The sequence below is a fragment of the Nuphar pumila genome, chromosome 9, assembly GCF_984573655.1.
Source record: "Nuphar pumila chromosome 9, dmNupPumi1.hap1.1, whole genome shotgun sequence".
Lineage (NCBI taxonomy): Eukaryota > Viridiplantae > Streptophyta > Magnoliopsida > Nymphaeales > Nymphaeaceae > Nuphar > Nuphar pumila.
The window spans coordinates 3,434,121-3,461,949 of record NC_143257.1 but is presented as its reverse complement, the minus strand read 5'-3'; the positions used below and the strand labels follow the sequence as shown (position 1 = coordinate 3,461,949).

Here is a 27,829-nt window from a genome sequence, read left to right as displayed (position 1 = left end):
GTAAATATCACCTCCTCAATTAGAAGCAGGTGTACTAGACATTAACTTTGTTGTGAAATGCACAAACAAACAAATTACTACATACATGCACTCATGGGGCCTTTAGTAAATATCATCTCCTCTATTAGAAGCAGGTGGACTAGACATCAACTTTGTTGTGAAATGTGCAAACAAACAAATTACTAGATGCATGCACCCATAGGGCCTTTAGTAAATATCATGTCCTCAATTAGAAGCAGGTGGACTAGACATTAACTTTGTTTTGAACTCCTGATCACCTCTCTCATCAGCTTACCTGGAACTTGGGTTTAACTTGATCCAAACTCCAATATCAAATGCTCTCATTGCAGTCATATACTAACTACTCCAATCCTAATTATAAGTCACCAACTAATGACAACTAATCCACTAGTTATTAAGTTTGTCATGTCGGGACAAGTCATGTGGTTTATAGGACAATCTGTGGCCGAGCCCAAAACCATTTCTTCTCTTTATACTATGGCACATTTGAAATGCATCATTCACAATTCAACAGTAGGAAAATCTGACGGCCTTATGACATCAATAAGAGTCCATGTATGATGATTTAAATTAGGATGCACATGGCAATCATGGATATGATCTTCTCTAACAGTCCTGACCTAACAAACTTATACATATTTAACTATCCAGACAATAATTAACTAAGTTATGTGACATGAAAATTCATTTGACCAATGTACTTTCCATTGGTGAATTTTCTGTCCATTCATATTCCACCAAGCATACAGAAAAAGCCGCACCTAATTAATGCCATCAAGAAGAATAAGGATAACGATTTTAACAATCTTTTGAAACTCCATGGTTTCAAAAACACTACCATCACAAGAAAATAAGATATCAAGCATCCAATACTCTAACAATGGCCATATAAACAAATGAGTGATAAAACACTCATAGAAATCGAGGTTAATCACCTGCTAGTTGGGTACATACCTAAACTGACAAGATGACATGAGGTGCACACATACAACTCGCCCCAACGACTAACTCGGATTTCCAACAACAATGAGTTTAGAAGCCAATCATCCATCAATCAGACCCAAGGCAAATGACAACACGTCACTCAAACTTGAAAATCGAGATTGATAAGATGAGGTGCATACACAACTCAGCTCAACAGCTAACCCTAACCCAATACATACTCATGGAAATCAATTTTCAAATAGATAAGTTTATATCAAATATCTATATCAAATATTTGATTTGAAAAACAAGTTTCAAATCAAATCCAATAAGGTTAGATGAAAACCTTAGCATAAGAATTAGTGCAATCATATGCACAACAATATGTTAATTGATGCAATTATATGCAATGATGTCTTATGACAATTTTTACAAACTGGAATAAGCAAATAATAAGTCATGCCCCAAAGCAATTTACATAGAGGAGATGGAATTATGAATTTTGATAATCCTTTGAAAGATCAATAAATCTTACTGAAGAGACAAGAACCCATATGATTTTAAGCTATGCCACAGGGACTCTACCAACTGGGTGTCTCACCCGCGTCGACGCGATGCGATGCAGGTGCGCTTGCGGATGCGGCACCTGGTGCGGTCAACCTGACATTGAGTGTGGTCAACGCACTCGGGGTCATTTATGTCCAACTTTATATATATATATATATATATATATATATATGTATATATATTTATTTATTTATTTATTTATCGCACCCCGCACCAAAGTTTTTTGAAAGTGCCGCACCCCCACACCCGTACCCGCACCCGCACCCGCACCAGAGTTACCGGAAGCGCCTATGTAGTAGGGGAAGCGCGCTTCCCCGATACGCGTTTCAGAAGCGCAAAACGTCGTGCTTCCGAAACGCGTGGGGAAGCGTCTCTTTTTTTGGAGAAGCACGTTTTTCTTTTATGGGAAGCGCATTTTCCTTTTATGGGAAGCGCGTTTCCCTTTTATGGGAAACACGCTTCCCCCACACTTCTCTCTTTTTTTAAAATTTTTTATATATATTTATATTTTTTATATTTTTTTGCTTCCCCCTTGCTTCCTAGGTCGCTTCCGGTTCGCTTCCGAGACGGTTCGTGATTCGCTTCTAAGTCATCCCACACTTTTTGCTTCCTAAAATTTTGAAAGTGCCTCGCTTCCCGTATCGCTTCCTACTCCCGCTTCCTCGACTGACAACCATGACCCACACCCATGTGACAGATTTTAAGTTGTTAGAGCAACATCATAAGTCTATATGAGGCTATTGAAGACAATCTATATCACAGGGATTCGGCCATACAGGTGTCGCACCCGCATCGACGCGATGTGGGTGCGGCACCCAGTGCGGCCAACACACCCAGGGTCATTTTGGTTCATTTTTGGATTTTTTTTTAAATTTTGCCCTATGAAATGGGCTGCGGAATTTTTTTTAAAAAAAAATCTTGGGGAGGGGGGCGCTGCCCCCCTATAACCCCCCACTAGGGGCAGCCCCCCCGGACCCCTGCGACCCGCACCGGGGGGAACCCCCTGACCCCCCTTTTCTCTCTCTCTCTCTCTCTATATATATATATATATTATATATATATATATATATATATATATATATATATATATATATATATATATATATATATATTTGCCGCACCCCCGCACCCGCACCCATGTGACATAGAAGACAATTATATGGAGATTCCCAAAGAGCTATAAAATCTTGAGTTCCCTAGTGCACAACCACACAAATACAGAGCCACTAGTGGGCGAGATATAAAGAGCCAACTAAGGGCTATACCCAATCCTGACAAAGAGGAACAAGAGACATAAAAACAATATAGATATTATTGATAAAAAAACTCCAAAAAGCCATAAAGATCCACATATATATGGTCACATCAAACAAGAATTTTTTTCTTACAATGTAACACTCTCCAACAGTGGTGTGAAAAACGTTGAGGCGTAGCGAGGCACTCCACCAAAAACCGAGGCGAGGCGTAAGCCTCAAGGCGCAAAGTGTAAGCCTCAAAAAGTTTTTTTTGAAAACTTTAAAAAAATTGTAAAAAAATATCTAAAAATATAAATAAATAAGGAAATGCTTTATTGATGAAATAACAACCAATAAGAAATAGAAAATCTCAAATAAGTACTAAAAAATATGAGATTAACATATAAAAGTAACTAAAAACTGATTATATAACTGGAAAATATGAGATTAACAAAAAAAAGTTAAAATATACTAATAAACTGATTACATAACTGAAATAACTGAAAAATATATGAGATTAACCTACAAAAGTTAAAATATATGAGATTATTCAAACAAATATGAGATTAACATATAAAAGTAACTTTAAAAATGATTACATAACTCTAAAATATAAGAGATTAACCAATAAAAGAAAAAATATACTAAGAAACCATTTACATAACTGGAAAATATATGAGATTAACCAACAAAAGTTAAAATATATGAGATTAACATATAAAAGTAACTAAAAAACTGATTACATAACTGGAAAATATATGAGATCTATGTCACATGAGTGCGGGGATTCGGCACTTCCAAAAAACCCGGGTGCGAGGGTGCGGCAGGGGCAAAAATGTATATATATATATATATATATATATATATATATATATATATATATATATAAGGGGTCGGGGTTCCCCCGACGCTGGTTTTTTCAAGCAGTTGCTGACAGACAGCTGCTGTCAGCAGATTTTTTTTTTAAAAAATTCGAGCAGCTGACAGACAGCTGCTGTCAGCAGATTTTTTAAAAAAAAAAAATTCGAGCAACTGACAGACAGCTGCTGTCAGCAGAATTTTTTTTAAAAAAATTTAGAGCAGCAGCTGACAGACAGCTGCTGTCAGAAGATTTTTTTTTTTAAAAAATTTCGCAGCATAGGGCAAATTTTAAAAAAAAAATGGACCTAAATGATCCTGGGTGCGGTCAACGCACCCAGGATCGGGTTGACCGCACCCGGTGCCGCACCCGCGTCGAGTCGCGTCGACGCGGGTGCGGCACCCTGCTAGCCGAATCCCTGTGACATAGTATGAGATTAACCAAAAAAAGTTAAAATATACTAAGAAACTGATTACATAACTGAAATAACTAGAAAATATATGAGATTAACCTACAAAAGTTAAAATATATGAGATTATTCTAAAAAATATGAGATTAACATATAAAAGTAACTCAAAACTGATTAAATAACTGAAAAATATATGAGATTTGATGAGTTGTGGAGTCTGATTCAGAGTTTTTTTCCCTTACAGGAAGGGGGGGGGGGGTACGGGGGGGCGTAGGAGGGCAGCGCCCCCCGGAAGAATTTTTTTCTTGGGCTTAAGTTTGAGACCCAGTTTCTTATGGATCAGACTTGACTTGTTTAGGTTTAGGGCTGTCGCCCTTGCCTTGTATAAATTCTTTCTTTTCTTCTCTCTTGTAACTGTCGAAAAAGAGCAATAAAGTTTTTCCTCTGGGCGACCGTGGTTTTTTACTCTCTCTCTCAGATTTGAGGGGAGGTTTTTCCACGTAAATCTGTGTGTCCTTGCTGTATTTGGTTTGATCGTTCTTGTTTATTGTTTCCTTCTGTTGTTTCTTGCTCGCGGTTTTCGTAACAAAATTAACCAACAAAAGTTAAAATATACTAAGAAACTGATTACATAACTGAAATAACTGAAAAATATATGAGATTAACCTACAAAAGTTAAAATATATGAGATTATTCTAAAAAATATGAGATTAACATATAAAAGTAACTGAAGAACTGATTACATAACTGGAAAATATATGAGATTATCCAACAAAAGTTAAAATATACTAAGAAACTGATTACATAACTGAAATAACTGGAAAATATATGAAATTAACCTACAAAAGTTAAAATATATGAGATTATTCTAAAAAATATGAGATTAACATATAAAAGTAACTAAAAAACTGATTACATAACTGAAAAATATATGAGATTAACCAACAAAAGTTAAAATATATTAAGAAAATAATTACATGACTGAAATAACTGAAAAATATACGAGATTAACCAACAAAAGTTAAAATATAGTAATATACTAAGAAACTATTTACATAACTGGAAAATATATGAGATTAACTTACAAAAATATTTTTGATTATGTCCCAGAAGTCTTGTTGTAAAAAAAAAAAATTTGCGCCTCAGGCTTGCGCCTTGAGGCACAGAGGGTCACGCCTCAAGGCGAGGCATGCCTTTTGCGCCTCAAGGCGCGTTTTTGATAACACTGCTCTCCAATAAGCATGATGCAAAATATCAATACGCAAAAGAGAAACCACTAAAATGAACACATTTATTATATGATAGCAAGTCATGCTTATGAAATTCAATAAAGACTTTTTAAGACATATACCTAAAAAAGGGCCTTAATCCAACACATGTCATTTGAAAATAATCTTACTTAATAGAGCAATATCGCTCAAATGAAACAACATATTCAAATGGTGATAGAAAGACTTTATTAAAAATAGATCACGATAAAAGTTCATGTTTACGTATCACAATATATTAAAAATTCCAAAGATAGTCCATACATACGTTAAGAGACATTCAAATATGAGACATTCACATATGAATTTTAGTATTTTGCAAAACACAACATTTTAAGAAGCAATTCAAAAGTGTCTTCAATCACGAACCAAGAGTCCACCAACTTCAACTTGAGTGGATAACAACAAAAGTGTTCTCCAAGGAACACTTACAAATCCCACAAAGGGGATTCACACAATATAAAAAATATATAATTTTATTCAATGAAATAAGTGTGCAAGAGCTTATATATTTTTGCAAAATATAGTTTTTCACTACACATATTCATAATCTAAGACATATATTTTATCTATCAAAACACAAGAATTTCTACATACTTAAAAATATTTATGTTTAACATAACTCCATTTAAAAGCAATATACTTACCATATATATGAAAATCAAGCAGGAATGCAAAATCCTTGAATCCAGTGTTATAAAAAACGCGCAGTAATATAAAAAACGCGCAATAATACTTACCCTAGGTTCTTTCCTCAGTCTCACGACTTGGGATCTAACTAGTTCTGCACAATATGCAGATCTGATCAGACACCCTAGGTCATGGGTTCTTCTTTTGTTCCTTGTTGATGACGCCTCAGTAATATTGATGGATCGTGGTGCATCAACTCTACCATCATGTGGAGATTGCGTGGAGCAGATGTGGCATCATAATCGTGTTGCATCAGATCAGGAATCATTCTGTGATTGGGTGGAGCAGACCTGAGATCGTGCAGTAACTGAATGTCGTGTAGCGTGGAGCGTTGATGTTGGATCAGATCTGAATGTTGTGGCTGACTGATTGTTGCTTGTATCAGAGTCGTGTTGATGTGGTAGGCGTTAAATCTGTAGTGCTTGCTGTCGTTGGAATCAGATTTTCTCGTATCAGAGTCGTGTTGATGTGGTAGGCGTTAAATCTGTAGTGCTTGCTTTCGTTGGAATCAGATTTAATCAGATATGGTTAATTTTTGTTGAAGTTCAGATCTGAAATCAATTTTCGTCATCTGAAATTTTTTTTATAGTGGTGATCAGATTTATTATCTTGCTAGTGGTGTCTAATATATATATATATATATATATATATATATATATATATATATATATATATATATATATATATATATATATTGTAAGACAGGGATTTTATTTCAGCTGGAATCTGGGTCTTTACTATCAGATTGCTCGTGAATACTTTCTGGTTATTATTATTATCCTGCTCATTGGCTAGCTACTGTCAGCGGTGAATACCATGGCTGAAATAAAGTCCAGTGATGGTGAACAAAGGTCCGAAGTGTCTGCAGAGTACAAAGCTTTTGCCAATCCCTTCTCTTATGGGTCGTCTGTAAAGCTGGATGACAATAATTATGAAAGGTGGTCGAGGACTTTTATGATGTCTTTGTCAGGACATCGTCGAAAACATATTTTGTTAGAAAAGGAACCAACGGAGAAAACTGGGAAATATGCCACATGGCAGGAAGATAATGACATTGTTATGTCTTGGATTATGAACAGTGTTCAGCCACATATTGCAGACAGCTTAATTTACTATTCTACCACAAAGGAGATGTGGGATTCATTACGTGACACGTACTCTCAAGACAAAAATGTCAGTAGAATTTTGCAAGTTGAGCAAGAGATATTTCAACTGCAGCAGGATGATCAAAATTTTTTCCAATATTATGCATCAATTAAATGAGCCTGTGAAAGGCTCAACTCTATTTGTCCTCCCTACTGCACTAATCATAAAACTCATCAGGAGCAGACTATGGTGGCTCGTTTTCTATCAGGATTATCTCCTGATTACTCAGTAGCCAAGGTGCAAATGCTTACTGGCTCTGAGATCCCTACTCTAGCTGATGCCTACAACCGGTTAAGCTGTCTTGCTATTACCCTTCCTCCGCCTCATGGGGACTCTCAGACTTTAGCTCTTGTTGTCACTGGTGGATGAGGGCATGACTTACCTAGTTCTTCCAGAGGCAGACGTCGTGGAAGAGGCAGTGGAGGTCGTAGCAGGCTTTAGTGTACATATTGTGGCAAGCAGGGGCACCTTGAGGATCGTTGTTAGGATAAGAACCCTAAAAGTCGCCCTCAGAGCTCATTATCGTTCCCCAAAGCAACAACTCAAGTTGTCTCTTCCATCATTGAACATGTGCCTATTTCTTCAATCAATACAATTACTCTTAGTCGTGCAGAATATGATCAGTTTCTTTCTCAGAGTTCTGCATCTGTGTCTGCCTCTACTGGAGTGACTGATGTGGCATGCTCTGCGGGTACTCAGGTGGATGATGGGGGTAAGATATGGATTATTGATTCTGGCGCCTCTCGACACTTTTGTGGAGATTCACATAGTTTCTCTACACTGGTTCATACATCTTTCCCTTGTCATGTTAAATTGGCAGATGGTAGATTATTCCCAATGGTGGGGCAAGGAGATGTGCATCTTACCCCTACATTACGAATTCAACATGTTCTCCATGCTCCACAGTTTCCTAAGAATTTATTATCCGTAAGCCAGCTTACAAAAGAACTAAATTGTCGAGTTATATTTGACTCGGGTTCTTGTGTATTTCAGGATTTGCTGTCTGAGAAGAAGATTGGTGGAGGCCATGAGGAGGGAGGTGTTTACTATCTTACACAACCAGTTGGAGTAGCAACTTCGTGTGTGGAATCAAGTTCTAATTCCTACCAATGGCATCTCAGATTGGGTCATCCTTCTCTCTCTAAGCTTCGAAGAGTCATTCCACATGTCTCTCCTACAATGTCCTTTTAGTGTGAAGCATGTCAGTTGGGCAAGCATCATCGTAATTCATTTTCTTTAAGTCAAAGTTGTTCTAGTCAAAGTCCTTTTGATCTAATTCATGTTGATGTTTGGGGGCCTAGTCGGGTTCCTAATAGGTTTCAGTCCAAGTATTACCTTGTCATTGTTGATGACTACTCTAGAGTGTCTTGGGTCTTTTTAATAAAGGAGAGATTTGAAGTCCTGTGTATTCTCCAATCTTTTATTCTTGAAATAAAGACTCAATTTGGTTCCATTGTTAAAATTGTTTGCACTGATAATGCTCTTGAATTCAAATCTAGCAAACTATTACAATTTTATCGGGATAATGGGATTTGCCCTCAATTTTCATGTGCCCATACGTCCCAGCAAAATGGGATAGCTGAAAGAAAACATCGACACCTTTTGGAAGTAACTCGAACCTTTATGATTCAAACAAACATGCCAGCTTCTTTTTGGGGAGATGCCCTTCTTACTTCCTGTTACCTTATTAACAGAATGCCTTCTACTGCTCTTAATGACCAAATTCTTATCAGACAACTTTATCCTGATTGTTCTTTGTTTAAAGTTGCTCCTAAGGTATTTGGTTGTGTTTGTTTTGTGCAAAAACTTGGACCTACTAGGGACAAACTAGCTGCACAGGCAACTAAGTGTGTCTTCCTTGGGTATCCAAAAAAACCAAAAAGGGTACAAATGTCTTGACCCCATTGCTCGTAAAGAGTATATCAGTGCAGATGTTATATTCTTTGAGACCATTCCTTACTTCTCACCGTGCGCGTCTCGTGTGAATCCTGATATGTCAAAATCGTTTCCCTTACCCATTCTCCCATTCCTTTGGAGTCAGTTCCTTTGTTGCCTTCATTATGTTCTGATCCCTCTTCAACTCGGTTCCATGATCCTTCATTGGTGTATACTCGCCGTCAAGCCTCCTCTCGTGGCCCTTCATTGCCTTCTTCTCCTGCAGTCAGTGATCCTGATCATGTTGATGATTCTATTGCTTATCCTGATGATCGTAGAGCAGATCCTGAGATTGAAAATGATTTGCCCATAGCCTTGAGGAAAGGCACGCGTCAGTGTACTCTGCACCCAATTTCAAAGTTTGTGTCCACAGACAGGATTGGAAAGAGCATGCAAAACTTTCTATCTGCTCTATCTGCCATCTCCAGCCCTATCAATGATCAACATGCTTTATTAGATCCTCAATGGAAACAAGCAATGCAAGAAGAAATGGACGCCTTGATTTCTCAAGGGACTTGGGAGCTTGTTGATCCTCCTTCTGATGCAGACATTGTTGGTTGTAAGTGGGTGTACACTATTAAATATCATTTTGATGGCACTCTGGAGAGACATAAAGCTCGTCTTGTTGCCAAAGGCTACACCCAAACATATGGGGTGGACTTCTTTGAGACTTTCTCTCCCGTTGCTAGAATGGGCACTATACGCTTAGTTATTTCTGTGGCTGTTCATCATGGATGGAGTATGACTCAACTTGATGGGAAGAATGTTTTTTTTGTATGGGGATCTATCTGAGACGGTCTACATGCAACAATCGCCTGGCTTTGAACAATAGGGGGAGTGTGGCAAAGTGTGCAAACTAAAAAAGACAATATATGGCCTAAAGCAAAGCCCGCGTGCATGGTTTCACAAATTGTTTGAGGTGATGTCTAAATTTGGTTTCCAGAGGTCACCATCAGACCATTCTTTGTTCATAAAGAATAGCTCTAAAGGTTTTGTGATTATGGTTGTTTATGTTGATGATATAATTTTAACCGGAGATAATGAACAGGAGATTTCAAGCACCAAGGCATATCTGCAGAAATACTTTATTACAAAGGATCTGGGTCCTCTCAGGTACTTCTTGGAAATCGAAGTAGCAAGAAATAGAGAAGGTATGGTTCTTTCTCAGAGAAAATATGTGCTTGATCTTTTACAGGAGATAGGGATGCTTGGTGCAAAATCATCCACTATTCCTGAGGCAGTTGATAGTAAGTCCTATAGGACTCTCATTGGTAAACTCCTCTATGTTACTGTAACTAGGCCTGACATATCATTTGTTGTTGGCAAGTTGAGTCAATTCATGGATAAACCAAGAAAAGTTCATTGGGAGGCAACTATGATGGTTCTTAAATACCTGAAGACATCTCCAGGAAAAGGTCTATTATTTACAAAAGGGGCAAATCTTGATGTGGTTGCGTATACTGATGCTCACTATGCAGGGTCGGTTGATGATAGGAAATCTACTACAGGATTCTGTGTTTTTGTTGGTGGCAACTTAGTTTCATGGAGAAGCAAGAAAAAGCTGTAGTAGCAAGATCAAGTGCTGAGTCTGAATATAGGGCCATGGCACAAACTGCTGCTGAAATGATTTGGATAAAATCTATGCTTACCGGATTGGGCATAAAGGTTTCTCTGCCTATGAAGATGATGTGTGATAACAAGGCAACCATGTATATTGCTAATAATCCTGTATTTCATGAGAGGACTAAGCATATTGAGATAGATTGCCATTATATTTGGGATATGGTTCAAATGGGAAATATATCAATTGTTCATGTTTCTTCAGAAGATCAAGTAGCAGATGTTTTTACCAAACCCCTTCCTATCGCAGAATTCTCAAAGTGTTGTAACAAGCTGAGCATGATTGACATCTATGCTCCAGGGGGAGTGTTGAGAGTTATTATCGTGAGGGGTTTATTGGAAATCAGAAAAGTTATAAGGTGGTCTTGTTTATATTTTAACTTTTAATGGTCTGTTTGTAATTTTCTTTATTGACCCTAATCACTACTTAATGGTGATTAGGGCTAATCGTGAATATAACTTTTTCTTTTCTCAAACCAAGCTTCAACAACATGGATCTTCCATCGGAGGTTTGCATTGGAAAATAAAAAATTCTTAAACTTAAAAAAGCCTTATATGGTCTACAACAAGCCCTAAAAGCTTAGCATGATAAATTTAGTGTTATACTGACACTGCTCTTTTTGTGAAAAGTATAGGTTTTATAGTGGTCTTTCTTCTACTTTATGTAGATATGATTATCACTGGAAGTAATAAGTAAGAAATCAATAACATTAAGAATATTTTAAAAGAAAATTTTGGCATATTTGATTTAGGATTTTTAAGATACTTCTTAGGTAGTGAAGTTGCGTAATCTCCAGAGGGTACATTCTTTCTCAAATGAAACTTGTTGTTGACATTTGTATTAAGTCTGCTATTTCAGATGATAAGAAGATAGAAACCCCTGAAGTTGTTAATGCCAAATTGAGGCTGGAAGATGAGACTTTACTCAAAGATCCTACTCCTTACCGTCAACTTGTTGGATCTCTTACATACTTGTTCATCACTCGGTCAGATATAGCTCACGCAGTTCATTCAGTTAGTTTCAACATGCCCCTACCACTGTGCACATGAGTGTTGTCTTAAGAATTATCAGATATATCAAGAATACCATAGCCAAAGGGTTTTTTCTTTCTTCATCCTCTTCATTTGATTTATATACCTATACTGATGCTGATTGGGGTGGAAATCCCAATGATAGAGTCTCAACTACAGGTTTCTATGTATTTTTAGGTGACTTGATGATCTCATGGAGATGCAAGAAGCAGCACAAAGTATCGTTATCTTCAACTGAAGCCAAATATCGTGCAATGACCACTATGACCCTGGAGCTTGTGTGGCTTCAAAGTCTTCTTAGTGATATGGGTATAGCCATCTCCACACCTTCGAAGATGTGCTGTGATAATAAAAGTGCAATTTACATCGCAAGCCACCATACCTTCCATGAGCGTACTAAGCATATTGAGATAGATTGTTACTATGTACGTGACGAATATGTGAGAGAAACTATTACATTGTCATATGTCACATCAGAGTACCAGTTGACAGACTTTTTCACCAAAGCTCTTTCTGCTCCTCGTTTTATTTTTCTTCTTAACAAACTTTCGGTCATCTCCCCGTAAAGTTTGAGGGGGGGTGTTAAATATATATATATATATATATATATATATATATATATATATATATATATATATATATATATATATATATATATATATATATATATATATATATATTGGGGGTCTCACCATAGAGTCATTGGGACCCCCAATTTATGACCGTCGGGAGCTTCCAACGACTTTATGTGAGAGTCCCCAATGGTCTCGCACTCTCTTTAATAAAGATTTTATTTCTCTACTTGTGTTGCCTTTTCAAGGCTTTTGTATTGTCTCATTATGGACTTATTACTTCTCTTGTACTATCGTGTTTGTCGATTATTGGACTTTGTAAATGCTTTTGCATTCTTGGGTTGTATTTCAACATACTTCATTACACTACGTATATCATGCATGCCCATTTGGTATACCATATGACATGGATATACCTGGATTTTGTAAAATTATGATAGAAAGGAACAACCATATGCACTAAATTTCATGTCTAAAGTAGTAAAGCATGATTGTGATCCGATTGTTGAAGAGCACACATTTAAGCCATTATGATAATAAATGGTGGGTTATCTTGGGGGCCTGGTTAAAGAAATGTTCTAGGAGAAAAATGTTAGTGTGCGGAAAGGTATAACAAGAATGCTTAATGCATTCATATGGTCCAATGAATGGACAAGCACAAACCCACAATGGGGAATATAGAAATAGTCCACTAAGGAACAACACAAGAAGCCTTCAAAGAGGCAACACATAAAAAATATATGAACTTTATTGAATGAGGGCTTGAAAAGCCTATGGAATACATGGGGTAGAGACCCCTATTTATACAAGAAAAAGGAGCACAAGAGGGGGCCATTGGGGGCTCCCCATAGTGTCGTTGGGAGCCCCCAACGGTCATAAATATGACCGTTGGGCTATGTCACATGGGTGCGGGTGCGGGTGCGGGTGCGGGTGCGACACGGGTGCGGCGCAATTTTAAAAATTTTGGACACGGGGACTCGGCTATATATATATATATCCAGTGTGTGCATATGTCTATATAAATTTTGGACTCGGCTCGTGACTCTTCCAAGTTGTCTCAGATCCTGAACTAACTGAGTTAAAATAGTAGTATAACTGTGTTAGAACCAAACTAGGCTGAGTTTATCATTGACTCAGCCGAGTCTTAGCTACCATGGGAATAAAACATCATCAAGGTATTAATTAAAAGCATTAACTAAAAGCATGTTCTGGTAAATGCATTAAATATCTTTTGCTAAAATTCATAACATTAATTAAAAGCATTAAAAGCTTTTAATTTTTCAAAGCTAGATTTGAAAAAGAGAGAGAGAGAGAGAGATCTCGGTGGATGAGAAAGTGTTGCTACTCGTGGATGAGAATTTATTAGCTTTTATAAGAGAGAGAACTTGGTGGATGAAAAGTGTTGGTACTCGTGGATGAGAATTTATTAGCTTTTAAGATTGAGAGAGAGAATTAAATGATAATATTTAAGAATAATTTTTTTTCTGGGCCTAATGTTTAAGACTCATGTTATATATATATATATATATATTTTTTTTTTTTTAAAATATATAAAAAGATCTTTTTTTTTATTTTTTTGTACTAAAAATGGACATTTTTGGACTCGGTCAACGTTGACCGAGTCCAAAATTAAGACGGACTCGGCCTGGACTCGTTGACCGAGTCCGACTCGGCGTTGACCGAGTCCAGGCCGTGTCCGAGGCCGCACCCGTGTCCGCACCCGTGTCGGGGCGTGTCGACTCGGGTGCGGCACCTCCCTAGCCGAGTCCGTGTGACATAGCCGTTGGGGGTCCCAACGACTCTATGTGGGACCCCCTTATGATGTAATAAAAAAGGGTTTTTAAGAAAAATAAAAAATAAAATAAAAATAGAGAAATAAGAAAAGACAATTAATAAAATAGTTGTTTCTAAAAACAACTATGTGAAATGACTAAAATATCCCTATCGGGTATTTCACACACACACACACACACATATTTATATATATATATGTGTGTGTGTGTGTGTGTGTGAGTACATATATTTTAACAGAAAATTTGAACTATAAACCAAAAATTTTATTCGTTTAAGTGAACTTTGGGTGGCTTTAACCTGACTTGGACTAATGGCTAGTTGGTCAGTATGAAATCCATCCACAAAAATGAAAATTTTCGCTAATCTGTGTTTGGTACAATTTTCACATTTGTCATGGGTTATAAGGTATCCCACTCCTGTGTGTGTGCAATTCACATTAGCATGCATCACGGCTGTTTGAAATTCTTTTGGGATTTTCACAATTCAATTGAAACCTTCACTAGCTATATTTTGTTTGGCCTTCAGTTTGAATTGGAAGATGCTATCATGTTGTTGGTTGTTAGCGATGCACATTCTTTTCTTCTTTTTCTATACTTGAAAAGTGTTTTGGCTCCAAGAATGGAGAACAGAAACTTGCTTGCTTAAAACATGACCCTTTCCTACTCCATGCATATCCCTTGGGGCCTCAGTCACCCAAACCTCGCCATTGTTTTTCTCTATGACAACATAAATGATTATGTTTGAAATTGAACAAGTTCTGACAAAGAGAGAATTTTCAATTTCTTCCATATTATAAAGATTTTTTGTAATACCATAGGTGCCTGCTAATAGTTTTGTTTCATCCAACTCATACTCCTGGTGGCAATGTCATGTAGACATGGATGCTGAGCACAATTGTGACATATCATGCCATGGACCCCACAGTTGATAAAAGTTGAAACATACCTAGAAGTTTACATATTATTGAATTTATTGAATAGATAGTTTTATAACATTATATTATTCTAGAAGATGAGTATGGAAGGCTAAGTTCTTAAAGGTGTAAATGTAGACCACAGTCAAAATTCCAGATCATAAAAAAACTTGTTCAAGGGGTGTTCATTGCATCCAAAGAAACGTTTGGTGTCCATAACTTGTTCCATGCAAGGCATCTTGGTTAGTATTGTGTTATATCATGTTGAAACCTTCATGTAGTCATATGTGATATATCCATGTAGCATAGCTTGGTGATCTCTACCAATAGAAGGCACTGCCATGGTGTATCACAAAATCACAGACACAAACAGACTTTCTGAACATGATAGGATGTGTTTTGATATGTTGTAAATGGGTAGAATGGAATTCTGCACATCCTCTTTTTGTGTTTAGGGATTTGTTGGCAAATCTGTCTTAGCATTTCTATGCCCCTGATTTATGGGGCATTGGATATATTGAAATTACTTGGTGTGTTGGCATTGGATAGTATGGTACACCCTTAATGTACACTAAGAAATGAGAGAGGAAAAAAGAAAAAACAATCATGTCTGTTTTGTGAGCACATGTTCACAATAATTGCCACGTGTACATACATTATCTGAATGGATGTATGTATGTGCATGCAAGTGCACATGAATGGCAATGCCAATTGTATGTGATTGCTTACTACAGAATCACAAATCCACAGAAAAAGAGAATAAAAGGACAAGAAAAAAAAGCTGCTTTTGAGGTAATTAAATAAATGTACAGTCGGATTTTTCATGATCAAACTGGAAAGGGTTTGGGGAAGCATATAATTGCTCTGGGTATTAAAGCATGTTGAACTGTATCTTTTTAATATTCAAACTCCTATATAAAAGAGACCATTTTGTATTGATTAAGGGGTTTGCTTTTATTTGACTGCAAGATTTAAAGCTCATAATTTTTGTGTTGCTTTTCATGTGTAAATTATTATGGAAAGTTCAGTTCATCGTGATCTGAACATATTTGTTTTTACTGAAAGTGTCATTTCCAAAGAAATTCAAAAACAACATGATGAGCACAAGAAGTATCTGCTAGCTGGAAAGATCATCCGTGACTGGTATGTTGGATTTTTTATGTAATCTTATGCAAGCTTCTTTTGGTTTATTTCCAGGTATTGCTGAGGTATGTCTTGCAAGTGCTCTTGGGGCCTGATGTTGCACAATTAACGAATGATCAGTCTCCCCTTTATGTGGACCTTCCAGCTAATATTGTTGGATCCTTTCTAATGGGATGGTTTGGGTTTGCATTCAAAGCACACATAACTGAATTTTCAGAGTTGTTAGCCATGGGGCTGACTACTGGTTTCTTGGGAAGCCTCACAACGTTCAGTGGTTGGATTCAGAAAATGCTCAACCTAGCAACTCAAGGACAATGGGTTTACTGCTTTGCTGGCATCATCTTAAGTAAGTTCTTTTGTTTTTTTCTTTTTGAGTTGCAAAAATTGTCACATAGGTGCGTGTGCGGGTGCAGGTGCGGCAATGCAGCACTTTAAAAAAACTTGGGTGTGGGGGTGCGGGAGGGTATATATATATATATATATATATATATATATATATATATATATATATATATATATATATATATATATATATAATTTTTAACAGTTAACAGCAGTAACACTAATTTTTAACAGTATTTTTTTTTTTTGAGTCCAAATTTGGACATTTATGACCCTGGGTGCGTTGACTGCACCCAGGGTCAGCTTGACCGCACGAGGTGCCGCACCCGCGTCGCATCACATCGACGTGGGTGCGGCACCCTGTTGGCCGAATCTCTGTGACAGCAAAAAACTAATGAGTCCACTGAGTGGAGACTTAATTTACCTTTAGTTATGAACTGAAAAGGTACTGTAACATAATTTACCTTTAGTGTTCAACTGAAAAAAGTATTATCACAAAATAAAATACCTCTAATTATGATCTAGGAATTGAAAAAATGATTGTAACAACACTGAAATTTACATATTACATATTGATAGAAGCATTAGTAAAATTGTATGTAGTACTCTGTCATACATCAAAATCTCAGATAGAGAGAGAAGGAGATGTGTTATATATATAATGCTATGGTGCTCCAAGAGTACCTACACCCACCTATTAGAAACCATGAGCGTAGGCTGCATCTCCTCAATCAGACTCATAGATGAATTCAGCATAGTTTATTTGATAGGAATCGTGCCTTGGATCATGCTTTATGATAAAAATAGGGTTTTTTAAGTTATGAAATTTTGGCATACAAGGCTGTTGATTTTTGAAGATCTTAAAAAACATACTCGTCCATTACAATCAACATGATCCAGAACTTTGTTTTCCATTAAAAAATTATGTAGATCATATCTATAGTACCTGAACAACAAAGAAAAACTAAAAAATTATAAAAGTCAATGGTTTCTAATAAGTGGAAGTAGGTGCTCATGGAGCACCCTATCATTACTTCACACACACACACACACACATATATATATATAGGGAAGAGTGTATCATTGAACTCCCTTTTGTCAAACAGGAAGGTTGGACATGATCAGCGGTGGAATTTTTTTTCGCAAAAAAGGTCTTGAATGGTAGTTGTGACCACTGCTAAAGGCCTTACAAGCTATCATGCAAAGCCTGTAAGGCCTTTAGTGGCAGTTGAAAGACTTTTTACAACAACAACAACAACTACGCCTTCATCCCAAAACAATTGGGGTCGGCGATATGAACCAAAAAAGAAAATCATTCTGGGTCTTCCACATGAATCCTTCTCCTCCAATCATTTTTATCCAATGCCATGTCCTCGGTGAGGTTCAAAGCATTCATATCCTTTCCTATCACCTCCATCCATGTCTTCCTAGGCCTACCCCGACCTCTTTTAACTAATATATTTTTCATTTCTCCATCCTTCTAACTGGATCATCATTAGGCCTTCGCCGAATATGTCCAAACCACCGTAAACGATTCTCTCTCATCTTATTTTCAATGGGTGCAACGCCTACCTTCTTACGTATCTCCTCGTTTCAAATCTTATCTTTTATTGTATTTTCACACATCCATCTCAGCATACGCAGCTCAGCTACACTCATTTTTTGAATATGATGTATCTTGGCAGCCCAACATTCCGTACCATATAGTAAAGTGGGCCTAATAGTCATCCTATAAAACTTTCCCTTCAACCGCAATGGCATTCTACGATCGCACAACACTCCAGTTGCACTTTTCCATTTCATCCACCCAACCTTTATCCTATGATTTGCATCTCCATCAATTTCTCCATACTTTTGAATGATAGATCCCAAATATTTGAAACAATCATCCACCGGTATTTCTTGTTCACCAAGCTTCGCTACACTCCCATCACTACTTCGTTGCTTACTAAACTGACATTTCATGTATTCTGTCTTACTCTTACTCAACTTAAAACCTCTTGCTTCCAATGTCTGTCTCCATAATTCTAACTTAGCATTAACCCCAGCTCTAGACTCATTAATCAAAACAATATCATCAGCAAACAACATACACCACGACACATTTTTTTGAATTGATCTCGTAAGCTCATCCATCACTATAGCAAATAGGAAAGGGCTTAAAGCAGATCCTTGATGTAACCCAACCGTTATAGGAAAATTGGTTGTCACCCCTCCACAAGTGCGGACATTGGTTACTACTCCTTCATACATATCTTTAATTATACTAATGTACTTGAGAGAAACACCTTTCTTCATCATTGTCCACCAGAGAACGTCCCTAGGTACTTTATCGTATGCCTTCTCCAAATCAATAAAAACCATATGCAAATCTTTGTTCCTCTCTCTATTTCTCTCAATAAGTTGTCTAAGAAGATGTATAGCTTCCATAGTTGATCTTCCAGGCATAAAACCAAATTGATTCTCCGATATCATGACAACCTTCCTCAACCTAGACTCAATCACCCTCTCTCAAAGTTTCATAGTATGACTCATGAGTTTTATACCACGATAGTTTGTGCAATCTTGTATATCACCCTTATTCTTTTATAGAGGCATCAAAGTACTCTTCCTCCACTCATTAGGCATCTTATTTGTCCGTCAAATCTTGTTAAAAAGATTTGTCAACCATTCTAAACCTTTCTCTCCCAAGCATTTCCAAGCCTCGATAGGTATACCATCTGGGCCAACTGCCCTTCTTGATTTCATTTTCTTCAAAGCTTCTGCAATTTCTTTCTTTTGAATCTTGGGCATGAAGTCATGATTCATCTCATGAAAAGGAATGGAGAAGAGTCCAAGATCCTGAGCATGACTTTCGTTAAAAAGCTTATCAAAATAATCTTTCCATCTCTCCTTAATCTCCTCATCTTTGACTAAAACCCTTTGCGTTTCATCTTTGATACATCTAACCATACCCAGATCCCTCGATTTCCTATCTCTCATCTTTGCAAGCCTATAAATATCCTTCTTGCCCTCTTTGGTATCCAACTTGTCATAAACCTCCTTATATACCTTATCACTCGCGTTTCGAACTACTTTGGGCACAAAAAAAAATTTGTGCCGCTAATCGCGTGCGTGATCAGCGGCGCAACGAAGTTTGACTCAGTCGAACTTTTTGGGTGTCCAATGATACACCCTTCTCTCTCTCTCGATATATATATATATATATATATATATATATATATATAGTAATGCTAGGGTGCTCCTTGAGCCCCTGCATCCACTTAGTAGAAATCATAGATGTAAGTTGCATCTTCTCAATCGGGCTTCATCTATGTCACATGGACACTCTATTTTGCCCTCCGTGCCAATGTCGGCATGTGTGTCTCTGCGTCGACACTTGGACACACCATTTTACCTGATCCGTACATACAAGTTTGTATTTATTTATAATTATATTTTCAGTATATAATATATATTTTAGATATAACATATATATAGATTATATTCAGTTTATTTTGAATTTATTTTGTATTTATGTGATGTTTTATATATATATATATAGCCGTGTCCCCGTACCCACATTTTTTCGAATTGCTGTGTCGTACCCTCCCTACCCGTACCCAGGTGACATAGGGCTTCATAGATGTGTTCCATATAGTTTATTTGATAGGAATCATATTTTGGATCATGTTTTTTTTAAATTATGAAACTTTGGTACATTGTGGACTATTGATCTTTCTAAGGTCTTAAAAAACCTATACAAACATCACAATCACTTAATCCAAAACTTGTTTTCTACTTAAAAATGCATTTAGAACATATCTTTAAGGCCCTATTATTACTAATATATATATATATCGTGACATTTTAAGTATGTAAAAGACAGACAAAGTTAGGGATGTAGTACTAGTTATGTCGGACACAGGTTTGATTTTTTTTTTAACAATTGTCTAATCTGTCTGATGTCCCTGTAGGTGTAATGTTTGTTGATACCGGCGACATATCTTTTAGTGTTCTGTGACAGAGATCTTCTCCTTCTCTTTTTTCCTTTTGCTTGATCTACAGTTCTCTGCTTTATAGTTCACCAGATGTTCATTTTTACTTTCTATGGGTGTTTAATAGGCATGATGGCTACAGTTGGTGGCCTCATATTTGGGATGTCTACAGCAGAGCCCGTAAATTGGTTTTTCAAAAGGTTAACAGGAGGTGGCGTTAAATTTCGGGTCAAGCAGAAAAGACACCATATTATATCATGTTGGATTGTTGTAACAGTGTTCACTGCACTTTTGGGAGTATGCATTGTCCTGCTTTGCTTAAAGTCTGAGTCGAATGAAATGACCAAGGTATTGATAGCATGCTTGGTAGGCCCACCAGGTGTTTGGGCACGATGGTTTCTAGCTAAAAAGTTCAATGAAAAGCGCTTTAGAACAAAGCAGCACATAAAATGGCTGCCTTATGGTACTCTGGTTGCTAATGTAGTTGCAGTGGGAATTATGGCTGCATTGTCCACATTGGATTTGGTGGTAAGCCTATACTCTTGTTGTGGTTTGTGTAAAGTTTTGCACAAAATAAATGCTTCATTTTGCATTTCAATTTGTGTGCAGGTGAAGACTCAGCATTCGCATATGCTAATTAAGGCAATACAGCTTGGTTTCTTAGGATGCTTGAGCACCGTATCTACCTTTGTTCAAGAGTTGTACATTTTATTCGAAGGTGGTGATCTGGAGGATCATCAACGTGATCATGTCTCTGATTATCAATGGAGAGCCATTTTTTATGCTTTACTGACTGTAGGCTTATCTTTTGGCTTAGAGATTTTGGTTTATTCCATACCTGTATGGACTAAAGGGTACCCCAAGTAACAGTATGTAGGCTCATGCTAGTAATTGGCTTCGTAATAGAAAAAGGTTCCACCCTTTCTTTCATATTTTTGAATTACAAGAAAAGCTTCGTAACGGTCTGATTCTGCAAAAAATATTATATGTTAATCAAGAAAAAAACGTAGCTGCACAACCCTTGGGTGTACAGCTACAGTGGAATGACTAATGAGGCTGGCTGTCCATCGCCTGCGTGATGGATGACCAGCATGCGAAAACAGTGTTTTTTAATTAGCGGCTCTTTTGAAGTGCTGCTATTACCGCACAGGGATGCACATGTCTTTTTTAAAAAGATACTTAGCAGTGCTTCAGAACTGCTAAAGGCCTGTTTGAGTGGTTTTGATGAGTTTTCAGCATTTTTGCTGGAAAAAATGCTGAGCACCAGGAAAGTCCCATTTTTGCTGCGCTCCTATGGATTGTGCAGCTACACCCTACGCTGTAACCAATACACACTAAATAAATTGTTTTGAATCTCTCGAACAATCAACTTAACTCACTAAAAAGGCTATGCTCTTTCAGCGTTGGGCTTGGGATAAGCTCGGAAAGAAGGCTAGATAAGAGACTTTTGTAGAGGGCTTGATTCATGCATTTTAGCAAAAACCTTTGTGACGGTGTGTATCACGGACATAGAATTTTTTGCAAACCCGCGATGTGCCAGTCTAGCCAGCATAACGGCCAAAGGTTACGCACCAACACTTTTTTTATGTGTTGAATCATTTTATCGGCCTACGAACCACCTCTTGCGCAGTTGCCTACTAGAAGCTGATCAAACGCATTTTCAAATGTGTATTCTATTTAGCCCATGCCACTTAGTGCATAGCTGTCGCATACCAGCTATCACTTCTGAAAAGGACACAAACTTGCTTTAGCCTTGCGTGTCATAGAGCGTATTGCGACTCCATGCACACGCTATAACAAAACCTCACCACTGAAGGAATAAGACCTTGTGGCCCCCAGTCCGAAAATCACTTGATGATTGAACACCATAGTAAAGAGCATCAACCAGACTCATTCGTCGGTATCTAGGCATTTACTCGCCTAGCCCTGAGTCACCATACTCGGTTGGAATCACCTAAAGTGATCCCTGAGAGAATTAACCCTAACTCACACGCACCCCCGTGTATCCAAACGCTACGCATGAAAAACTCTTACAAGCTGAAAGGTTTTTAACCAAATCTCCAAAGGCAACATCCACTGACACTGCTTAACCAAACAATGTTTCACGTCTATGTCGTTGCCTATCGTGTGTCATGCTATCACCGCACGTCATCGATCAAGCCAACGCATACCGCGCGTTCCTGCACTCGATGCATTTTTCACTCAGTAGAGCTCCACACTGCACCTGCTCCATTTCGAAGGCTCGGTCTGGGATATTCTCTCTCACCCAAACTATTGTCGTCCTCGACAATGTCAGTGCATGTAAGAACACAGTCTTAACTGATATGTCAGTTTTTCTTTGTACTTATCTTTGGTCTACTTTTTTTCTTCACTTTACTCAACTTGTTCTGGTTTTCGTTCACCATTGTCGCAGCCTTTGACATGTCAAGTCTCATTTCTTAACGCGCTTCTGATCACTTAGACAACGGTCTTCCGTTTTATCAATATCGAGCATTATTTGCTCGTGGAACCCCAATGCAATCTCATAGACAAGTGGGTCATCCTCGCCCGCATGACAAACTTGTCATCTTTATGCTCATGGTTGGGGGTGACTTCCGAGCTCAACAAGGGCAATTTTAAGCCCTTCATGGTCCTCGCAGAAAATGACGACCATCAACGTGTGCCGTAGGGATATCAACTCCTTCAAGGCACCAACTTGTGGTTTTTCAATGGTCCAAACTAATCCTCAAGTGGGGGATGCCTACTTGCGTATCACTTCAAAACAGTCCTTTAAAGCGTCTTCCTAGGCACTCGTCCACACAAGGAGCAACACAGCTCAACACTGCAACTCTCATCTAGAGCCAACAAAATGTTCCTGCAGGAACCAAATCAACGAGCCACGAATAATAACTTTTTTCTCACACACAATCCACAGAGGAACTGCCAACTTAAGAGACCAAAATAATGAACATTCTGCTCAAGATGGGGACTCTGCTAACCCATAATCTTGGAAGAGAATATAGAAGTTTAGTTGAGTCTCATATACCTAAATGTCCAAATCTATCCATCTGAATCCAACGTGCATTCTCTGCATGCAAAAGACAAACGTCACACTCCACCTGCGAGCTTAACGCACAATTGGTAGAAATCTTTAGCTTATCCATGTTCCTTTAGCCAACTGAATAACAACCTTATATTTCTGCTTATCATCAACAAGATGACCTGTACCACCCTGCTAACATCTTGCTTCTATGTTTGGACAATAACACTTCAGTTGTGCAAATTTGTGTAACCAGGATAAACCATCACTGTCCCCTTCAGTGTTGCACTCAATGAACAACAAGGTCTTCATAAATCTTTCTGCTCTGATGCCAATTTGTCACGGGCATAGAATTTTTTGTAAACCTGCGATGTGCCAAACTGCCCAGTTTGGCCAATTTAACGGTCAAAGGCCGTGCAACAACACTTTTTTATATACTGGATCATTTTATTGGCCCTGCGCACCATCTCGTGCGCAGCTGCCTAAAAGAAGCTAATCAAACACATCTTCAAATGCGTATTCTATCTAATCCATGCCACTTAGTGCATAGCAGTCCCATACCAGCTATCACTTCTGAAATAGGCACAAACTTGTCATGGACTTGTGTGCCATGGAGCGTATTGCGACTCCATGCACGCGCTACAACAAAACCTCGCCACTGAAGGAACAAAACCTTGCAGCCCTCAGTCCGAAGACTAGTTGATGATTATACACCATAGCGAAGAACACCACCCAGACTCATTTGCCGGTGCTTAGGCATTTACTTGCCTAGCCCCGAGTCACCATACTTGATTGAAATCACCTAAAGTGATTCTTGGGGGAATTAGCTCTAACCCACATGCATCTAAATGCTACGCATGTGAAACTCCTACAAGTCGAGAGGTCCTTAACCAAATCTCTAAAGACAACATCCTCTGATCTGCTGGTACTGCTTAACCAAATAATGCTTCACATCTGTGTCGTCATACAATGACTAACTAACGATAAAATTGTTGCCTATCGTGTATCATGCTATCACTGCACGCCATCGATCAAGCCAGCGCATATTGTGTGTTCCTATACTCAATGTATTTTCTATTCGGTAGAGCTCTACACTGCACCTATCCAATTTTGAAGGCTCGGTTCGGGACAATGTGAGTGCTTTGTAAAGTTGAGGCAATACCCGTGAACGCCATGACTTAAAAGCAATCCGATGAAGCTCTTGGGATTTCTTATCAGATGGTTGATTATTTACTTGTAGAACCAATTGGAGCACTTTGCTTAAGTTAGATCATGTCATAAACTGAAATAGTCGCAAAATCTTCATTTGTGAAACCTCAAATCAATGGCCTCTACTTATCACATATTTGCCCAAAAAGTAACATTCCAAAACCTCCAACCTCCACTTTTTTCCTAGCTTTTGTCTCAATATGGACATATCTTGAGGAAGCGATGAATAAAAAGGGGTAAAAATCAAGGTTGTCAAACTAGGAAGCGGAAGTGAGAAACAATACGGAAAGCGATAAGCGAGGCATTTTAAAATTTATACGAAGCGGGAAGCGAAGTTTCAATTTAAAAGCGAAATATGAATAAAAAATGAAGCAATATGGAATCAAATAAGAAACAAATAAAAACTAAAATAAAATTAATCATTCTTGTATTTCATGATTTTTTTGTAAAAGAGTTAAATTTTTGTTAAAATCTAACAATGATGGTTACCAATTTAAAGAAAGTACATGGAAAGTGAGTGAAAGCGTGAGAGAAAATACATGAAAAAGATGAAAAGAAATGTGAGAAAAGTATATAGTATGCATAGACCATGTGTATGAGAAGCATAGAAGAAGTGTGGGGGAATCAAGCTTCCCATGAAGCTTCGAAAGCGAGGAATATCGCGCTTCCGAAGCGAGTTTTCAAGAAGCGAGCTTCCCACCTACCTAAGAAGTTTCCGATAACTATGGTAAAAATCATTCAAAAATCTAAAAACCCCAAATCATTACAAAATCATTGCAACAGTTCAAAATAAGTTCCAAGAAAAATCATCAGAAATTATTATGAATATTAAAAAAAAAACTTTAAACTCATGATTAAATCTTCAAAAAAATCTCAAGAAATGAAAGAAAAATTCAAGAATGCATATCTTTAAAATTCTTAGAAGGTCCCCCTTCCTCAAAGGTACGTACTTGCTTACCTGATCTTGGGAATCGATGACAATATGAATCAGATTATACTAAAGCCGTTTCTGAACCTCATGAGGTCTTGGATCAGCAGCAGACCAACGATGGCCATAATGAACAATTGACCAATCATGGTGTCCGCCTCCTTCTAAAGATGGGAATGAACAAAATGAGCCCATTCAAAATCCGTCCACTCAAAATGATGCGAGTATCACTACTAACACTCATAGCATGCTTACCCAGACCAAACGTGGGATTGTTAAGCCAAACAAACCCCAAGCATTTCTTAGCATGTCGTGACATAACCATTGAGCCTAAAAGCATAAAGACTGCCCTTGGTACAAAACCATGAAAGAGGAGATGCCTGCTCTTCACCAAACCAACACGTGGGAGCCGGTTCCCTAAAATCCAAACATTAATGCCGCTGGGTGCAAATGGGTCTTTAAGACCAAGATAAAGGCCCACGGAACTTTTGAGAGATTAAAGGCCTGGTTAGTTGCTAAGGGCTTCACTCAGCTCCCCAGAGATGATTCATTATCAAGCCTGCCATGATACAAATAGTCATGTCTATTGTTCTTTCTCATAGATGGGATATTCATAAGATGAATATTAAAAATGATTATTTGCACATATCCCTAAGTACGACAGTGTTTATGAAGCAACCACCTGGATTTAAAGATACAGACAAACTAAATCACGTGTAAGCTCAATCAACCTTTGTATAGGCTCAAACAATCTGCCAGGACTTGGTTTGACAGATTTAGTACCTACTTGTTAGCTATGAAATTTTACTACATTGTGTTGTTCTTATGCCACAACCATCGTGGTTGAATATTCTTATTATTATACGTTAATGATGTCATCATTACATGGAGTTGCAACAAGTTCTTTAATTAAGTCATAAGTAGGCTTCACAAAGAGTTGAACATGAAGGATATCCTGGCTACCTCCATCATTTTCTTGGGGTTCAAGTTCAACGATTCAACGAGGGACTCTTCCTTAATCAAAGTCGATATGCATATGATATTCTAGAGCATGCTGAGAAGAAAAATTGTCATCCCATTGCCACTCCTATGCTAGGAAAACCCCATTCCTCAGAAAAGAATAAAAACTATTGGAAGATCTTCATTTTTACCAAATATTGTTGGAAGCTTACAATACAACTTTTACATGGTCATGCTTATCTTTTAGTGTTAATTATGCAAGTGGTATATGCATGCCCCAAGCAAATTTCAATTTCAGCTTGACAAAAGAATTCTGGGGTATATAAAGAACCCACTTGTTTTATATGGATTTTCTTTTATGCAGATTGGGCTAGATGTCCAAGGTTTATCTTGGAGGCAATTTGACAGTTGCTCACTCCAGTTCAAACGCTGAATATAGGCACTTGCATCTATCACTCTTGAAGTCACCTGGATTACCTATATTTTATCACATCTTGGAGGTTGCATCTCTTGGGTCCCAACTATTTTTTGTGATACTATGTCATCATTGCACATTCATAATCGATCCAAACACATTGAGATCAACTACTATTTTGTTCGAGAAAAAGTTACCCAACAACCTGTTTGTCCCCTCATAGTCTCAAGTTATAGATTATATTTACCAGGCCTTTTACTAAAGCCATATTTGAAGATCTTAGGCCCAAACTTCCTTTGTATTTCACCTCAACCATGTTTGAAGGTGGGCATTAGGCAAGAGAACAAGATCCATATCGAATCTCTAGAAGGAACCGAGGATAAGGCTAGCAGACCAACAGAGAAAGGAAAGTTGAAGAATTTTTGTTCATTTGACAGTTACTGCCAACACGTCCTTCTCTCAGGATTATCCTGCAAAACAGAAAGAGAATCAGAAGAAAAGAAAACAGATTCAGGATCAGGATAAGGTCTTTGAATGTAGAAACTTATCTCTCAAGGAATTGAACTCGTATGGCAAGTGTATTTATCCTTGTAAAATGCTTGTTGAAGGATGAGAAAGCATCATCTTTTTTCCCGTGGATGCAGTCTAATTAGTCGAACCCCGTTATCTTGTTCGTTTCTCCATTCTTTCATGTTTCTATTTCAGTTCACTAGGGTGCAAACACTGAACAGCTGAAACAAAACAAATCTGATGGTGTTCTGGCCAGTGTTGTCAGTATTGGTGTGTATCGGCCTGGTATCGTATCGCCAGAAATCGATACGATAATGACTTTGAATCAGTTATTTTTTAAT

At 37.7% G+C, this 27,829-nt stretch overlaps 1 protein-coding gene across 1 annotated transcript in view; it reads left to right on the top strand.

Moving 5' to 3' along the window:
* LOC149828226 (uncharacterized) overlaps positions 1-21,398 on the top strand; it is a 34,518-nt gene extending 13,120 nt beyond the window's left edge. The window contains exons 4-6 of the mRNA XM_090016788.1: positions 16,183-16,474; positions 20,575-20,975; positions 21,057-21,398. Of these exons, the coding sequence (XP_089872914.1) occupies positions 16,183-16,474; positions 20,575-20,975; positions 21,057-21,314 (951 nt within the window). The 3' untranslated portion in view covers positions 21,315-21,398. The remainder of the gene's footprint in view (positions 1-16,182; positions 16,475-20,574; positions 20,976-21,056) is intronic.
* Positions 21,399-27,829: the final 6,431 nt, after the last annotated feature.